General features: G+C 64.4%; 1 protein-coding gene across 1 annotated transcript; it reads right to left on the bottom strand.

The window, feature by feature from the left end:
- Positions 1-7: 7 nt before the first annotated feature.
- Positions 8-5107, bottom strand: LOC109318644 (testis development-related protein-like). Its single transcript, XM_019548011.1, has 4 exons — positions 2851-5107; positions 2182-2268; positions 1315-1412; positions 8-1075 (listed from the first exon to the last, which is right to left on the bottom strand). The coding sequence occupies exons 1-4, from the start codon at positions 2935-2937 to the stop codon at positions 772-774; spliced, it is 576 nt and encodes a 191-aa protein (XP_019403556.1). The 5' UTR covers positions 2938-5107; the 3' UTR covers positions 8-771.
- Positions 5108-6204: the final 1097 nt, after the last annotated feature.

Genomic DNA, 6204 nt, shown 5'->3' with positions numbered 1-6204 from the left:
GCAAATACAGGGTCGTGCTCAGGGGAGTCACCCAGGGTCTGTCCGGCACTGGTGGCCCTGGGGACATCCCCCTTGGAGAGAGGCAGGGTCCCAGCACCCATCAGCACCCGCTGGAGCTCTCGCTTCCAGCGCGGTGCCTGAGTGAAGCCCAGCTCCTGCGACACGAGTCTTTAAAGTATGCCCAGGGCCTCGGTTCTGGGGTGACCCACTCGAGACAGCTGGTAAAGGGGGCTGGCTCTGACAACCTGGTGCCCTCTCCCTGTCTCTCGGTAGGTGAGAGTCCCACAGGAGCAAGAGCCCCATTAGCAGGGAGAGGAGCCGGCTGGGGTCAGGCCCCGCGTCTCCCACCCCACCACACCATGGGACGCTAGCAGGGGGAGCTCTCGGTCTCTCCTGCCCATTCAGGGTCGAGCCGTGAGAGGTTTCTCCCGCCCGTGACTGCTGTGCCCGTCCTCCCTGCTTTGCAAAGCCCCTGCAAAGAGGGTTGCAGGCTGCCATGTCCTAGCCGGGAGGAGACCCCGGCATCCCAGTGCCTCGTTCGAATGGTGATGCTGCCAATACAGTGCTGAGGACGGGGCAGGGAATGTGGTCGAGCCTGGGAGACGATGCCGCTCTCATTTCCAGGGCCAGGGGAGCAGCTACCTGATGCTGGATGGTCCTGTCCCAGCCCCGCAGCTCCCGGGGGCAGTCTGGGAGGGGGGAGAGGAGACCTGCCCCTGGCAGCGCTGCAGGAGTCTTTGCAGGGGCTGTCCATCGTCTGCACCTTCTCCCCTAGTTGCTCTTGGAGGGGGTTTTATTCCGCATCTCGGCCAGCTTGCTGGCCAGGAGGCCCCAGCGGAACGGCCCCTCCTCCGCATCCCGGAGGTCACTTCCATTGCTGGCGTAGGCGGCCTCGTCGCTCAGGGCTTCTCTGGCCGCCCCGGTGGCATCCTCACCCACGGGCTTGCCGTACTCGGGCTGCGCGCCCTTCTTGTCCGGCACGGTGGTCTGCTGCCATTTGGTGGCGAAGATGTCCCAGAAGCCGGAGGCCTTCCTCTCGGACGGTGGCAGCTCTGCCGGCTTGGCTGCCAGGGGGCTGGAAGCGAGGGATGGGGTAGCGGGTGAGGTCGGGGCAGGGCAGCCTCTCCACGCACACGCAGGGGAGGAAGATCCCGGACAGAGCATGTGGCAGGGGCCTGGCTCTGAGCAGGGGCGAGGGGAGCGTGTCCTGGAGGACAGGACCGCAGCAAGCCTGGGAAAGGAGCCCTCACCCCAATACCCCACCGCCCCTCGGCCTCCAGAGATGCCCCTCCAGCGCGGCAGGGCTCTGCTTACTGGTCAGCGCAGGGCTCGGGCGTCAGCAGCTGGTGCTCGTCCTCCCTGCTGAAGAGCGATGAGAAGGTCCTCCAGCTCTTGGCGCTGGCTCCCTGGACCTGCGGGCAGGACAGCGGGGTGGGAAGCTGCCATCAGCAAAACTCCCACCGCAACCCAGCTCCCTGCGCGTGGAGCTGGCACAGAGCACCCCAAGGGTAGCTGGCAGGAGCCGTGGGCCACGAGGCTTCAGCAAGCCGCTGGGTGCATGCAGCACCTTGCACCCTGGCTCTTCAGGGCTACACGGCACATGCAGGGGCCTGAAATGGCCCCTGCTTCTATACTTGCCGGTGCGCCCACCTCAGCAGCCAGGCCCTGGGAGCTGGGAGGATGGAGAGACTCATCACCCGCATTCGCCTTCTCCCCCCAGCCACCGCCTCCTTGCCCCATGGGGCTCTGCTCCGGCCCTCTCCTGCGGAAGGGAGCTGGTTCCTTTAAGATCCCTTCTTCCGCCGGCGCTAATGCAGGGGAGTGGAAGGGCCTGGGTCTGGGCAGGACGAGCTGCCATTGCTGTACCCCACTGACTGTCCTGTTAATGCCCCCGGGCAGGTGCCTTCGCCTCCTGGCACTGTCCTGAGCCCTGCCCCCCGCTCTATAGTTGGAAGACAGGGGCTTGCACACAGCATCCCGTCCCTAGTGGAGACAGAGCCCAAGCCACCGTGGTGCCAGGTAAGGCTGAGGCTGTCTGTGCCCCCGGTCTGCATCTGGCCCCCTCTGGCTGTTGCACCATCTCAATAGAGATGTCTGCCAAGCTTCCCCCAGGCTGGAGGTAACTGGTGCCGGGGCCAGGAGCTCGTGGGCTGGGGGGGTGCATGGGATGGGAGCCCTTACCCTCCGTGCCAGCTGGGCCACGGGGTTTGCTCCGGCCTCCGTCAAAACCGGGGCCTCGGCCGTTTCCACCAGCTCGGGGTTGTCGCTCTGGAAGAGAAAGGCACTGTCAGCCGTGGGGCCGCGGGGCCGGGGTGGGAGCACCAGGGTTTCGGGGGCAGTCTCATCACCCCTGCAAGCATCTCCTCATTGCCACCCACCGGCTGCCCCGTGTCTTAGCCGGTTCCTGCTCTTCCTTTGGATGCAGCCAGCTGGGACGCGTCGACAGGGCAGGCCAACTGCCCCAGCCGGCCCCCGGGGCATCTTCATGCCCCGGGTCTTCACTGCTCTTTGTCCCTGAGCTTAATAGTTGGGCATGGGAGCTGGGTCTCTCCCCATTGTACGACCCAGGACCCGGACTTGTAGGAGGGCACCAGCCAGGGGTCCCCCTACAGTCCTCCCCCAGGCTCCGGGCACACATCCTTTGTGTCCAGGAGGTGCCTCGCAGGGCCCGTGCCCATCGGGGTGAGCCGATCTGCCCCCGTCGCCTCCCACCCCTATGCCAGATGCTTCAAGCCACCTGCTTTGGGGCTTGTTAGTGCCAAGGCAGAGCCCAGCCTGGACCGGGGGAAATCCAAGCACAACTGCTGACGGAGGTGGTGGGCCATTGCACGGGACCCAGGAAGCCTCTACCTCCTCCTTGAACTCGTCCTCCGGCTCCTCGCTGCCCAGCGTCTGCAGCACCTTGGACTTGTAGAGTCTCCAGAAGCCCTGAGTCATGGTGGCTCCGGGCACGGTGGCCCTCCAGCACGGCTGCGGGCGGCTGGCACGAGGCTCAAGGCACCGGCTGGCAGGCGGCTCCGTGCGGGGCCCGGCTCAGCCCCTGTGCCCAGCGCGCTGGGGGCAGGGCTGGGTGCCCATCGCACTTCCACGCTGGGCAAGTTGAGCAGTCTGCGGGGTCTCGAGTCCTGCACGCTTGTCCCGTCCCCGCTGCTGCCCGCCGGGATCCGATGTCTTCATTAAAATTGCAGGTGTCTCCTTCAATGTGCAGCTCGGGGCACAAAGAGGAACCCGATCCCAGGTGGACTCGCGTTGCCAAGGGGCTCCTCGAACCAGGGCCAGGCTGGGGGGAGCTGCTGCCCTTCACCCCGGGGGTGTCTCCTGCCCTTTGCTTGCCCTCAGGACTCCCAGGGCAGGCTGCCTCGTGCCCCTAACCCAGCCCCTCGACTTTGGTCCCAAAAGGGCTTTGTCCAGGGGCTCAATCCCCTGCTTCCTCCCACTCCCACAGGGCCAATCAGTACCCACCCATGTCCCTCAGCAACTAAGGTGCGTCTCTGGCCTGTTACCTGTCCCCTCTGCTTCTGCGGGCTCTCCCATGGGGACCTGCCCAAGCTGTCCCTATGAAGGGTCCTGCATAGACCCCCCCTCCCTGCTCAGCTTGGCACTTGTGTGATGCTTCATTATTTGCAGTTGGTAACCGATGCCAGCGGAGACCGCACGCCTGGAACATGGTATCTGGGCAACTGGCTGGAAATAGCCTCTGGCAGCTAAATTATTCCTTAGGAGCCCAAAGCCAGCTCTGCTCGGCTGCAGATTCGGTTACCGCCTGCCGGCTTCTCCGTGTGCACACCACTGGGCAGATGGGTGCTCGGGGCTGGTGGGGGGCTAGACGGGCAGGAGAGGGACGTGGGGTGGGGTCTCGGTGCCGTGGCATGGCAGGTGCCTTCAAGCTGGTGTGTAAAGGGGTCTTCATCCTTCGTACCCTCTCCTTGAGCCATGCCTGCCCGCAGCGTGTTAGCACCACAGCCCCATCTGCCGTGCTCCGGGGCTGTATGTATTATTGATTCCCAGTCCAGCGGGGTAACGTGATCGTGGGCGCAGTGCCGGCTGCTCTTTTGTGGTGGATTGATAGGTGTATCTTCAGTGTATAAATCCACGTTATTAGCTGTTGTGCCCACATCAGCCCTGCTGCAGCTTGGTCCTGCTGAGAACTCGCAGCTCAGCACAGCAGTACCCGTAAGAAAACCCCTGCCACGTGGCCATGCTTCTCCAAGAGATTCAACCCCCTTCACCGGTCACAACATCAGCCTCCTGCCCCATGGTGTGCTGAGCAGGGAATGGGGAGACTTTCCCGTGCCCCACTGACCCCAGCGTGGTGGAGAGGGGGCACGTTTCTGATGGCACGCGGCTGCCACCCCCCAAAATATATAAGGCAAGCTTTGGGCATGAGCAACGGTCGGCCCATGGACACTGCAGGAGAATCTGCTCCCCCAAAGCAAGTGCTATCGCCAAGGATGCTCCCCGCCCAGGACGGCAGGTGGAGGAACAGCAGCTCCCATCAAACTCTGTATTGTATGGGGCTAGGCGTCCTCCTTAGCACTCAGGTGCATCCGACCTCAGCATGAAAGCCTGGCTCTGGCTACGTGCAGTGGAGTCAGTCCTGCTCCCTGAGTGCTTTGCTCCCCACGGAGGTGTCTGTACTGCTCTGTAGGTCCCCAGGGAGCCTTCCTCTCCAGAGGGTGCCCCCAGCCACCTCCTCAATGCCCCAGAGAGCGAGACTCTGAGAGCCCCGGGTTGCCTTCACCGCCTTGCCTCTGAGATCGATGCCTGTGCAGGAGAAGCGTGTGTCAGGTGGGCTTGAGGCTGGCACCACTGAGAGCGCTGCCGACACAGGTGGCGCGTGGCTCCTTCTAGGGCTATCGTGTCTTCAGCATAGGGGTGAAAGATCGTTACCTGCGTGTCTCTCTCAGCGGTCTTATGCATGGAGTTGACCCGTCCTTCACACCAGGCCACCTCTGGGGTCAGAAGCTGTGGACACAAGAATAGCCCCAGACGCCTCAGTGCAGGGAGGATACCACGTCCCCGGGGCCTTTGCGACCCAGCCCTTGTTGCAGGCCATGAGTCTGTTTCCCCTCTGCACTGACCCCGCTAGATAGGACGGTGGGGCAGTGGGCACTGTCCAGGGCCCCACCACAGCCTCCTTCCTGGTTCTGTAGCAGACAGCCAGCTTGGCCAGGGCCGGGCAGGTCGTCCAGGGGGTCACGGGCCACGGCAAGACCCATCATATCATCCGACCCAGCTTCTGTGTTGTTATGAGGGTGTGGGGAGCTTTCTTGCCCGTTCCCAAGCTGCCCTGGTTCCAGCCCCTGCCTCAGGCGCAGCTGCAGGGACGGGGGAGTAGGGTTCACACCCCTCTTCTCCTGCCTCATCCAACTCCACTGCAGGGAAAATGTAGGCCACGCCATGCGTTGAACCTCAGCCAAGAGAGCGAGGCTCATGCTTTTCTCTTGCCAAAAGCCCCATCGGGTCGCTCCTGGCTGCGGGCAGCGGGGCCCTGGGCTCCCACCCATTCACAAGGATCGGCTGCCACCAAAACCCAGCGCTCGGGGTCACGCTCTGCAGCGACTGGCCGGTAATCAGTGTTGAGCTGCAACGTGATCCCACCGATGCAATTACATCCTGCGGCTTCGTTTCCATGGGCCCAGCCCGGGGCAGGCAGCTGTGCCAGCACTCGAGGAAGGAGAGGGGGGTGTGAACCCTACCCCGCCTTCCCTGCAGCTGTGCCCGAGGCAGGGGCTGCAGCTGGGGCAGCCTGGGAATGGGCAAGGAAGCTCCCTGCACCCTCGTAAGAACACAGCACCTGGGTCAGATGATAGGATGGGCCCAGGCCCCCCTGGACGACCCCCCGGGCCCTGGCCAAGCCGGCCGTCTGCTACAGGACCAGGAAGGAGGCTGTGGCAGGGGCCCAGACCCCTGGGCGGTGCCCACTCCCCCTCGTCCAAAGGGAGGCAGGCTCCCGGCCCTTTGCTGGGCAGCGGCCCCGATTCCAGGGGCAGAGACAGGCCTGTCCCAGGGAGCAGAGGCTACAGGACAACGACTGGGCCTGACCAAGGGGTTCCCCGGGCCCCGATCCCGCTCTCGTGTGCCCCCATTGCCCACAGGGCCTCGCTGCCCGGGCGGCGTTACCACGCGCCGTGCCCCACCCCAGACGCAGCTGCAGCGAGGCCGGAAGTCAGGGGGCAGGGCCACAGTACTCACTCCCCCTCC

Source organism: Crocodylus porosus, unplaced genomic scaffold (assembly GCF_001723895.1).
Source record: "Crocodylus porosus isolate Cpor-Errol unplaced genomic scaffold, CroPor_comp1, whole genome shotgun sequence".
Lineage (NCBI taxonomy): Eukaryota > Metazoa > Chordata > Crocodylia > Crocodylidae > Crocodylus > Crocodylus porosus.
The sequence above is the reverse complement of the archived record's forward strand: the minus strand, read 5'-3'. Positions and strand labels throughout refer to the sequence as shown.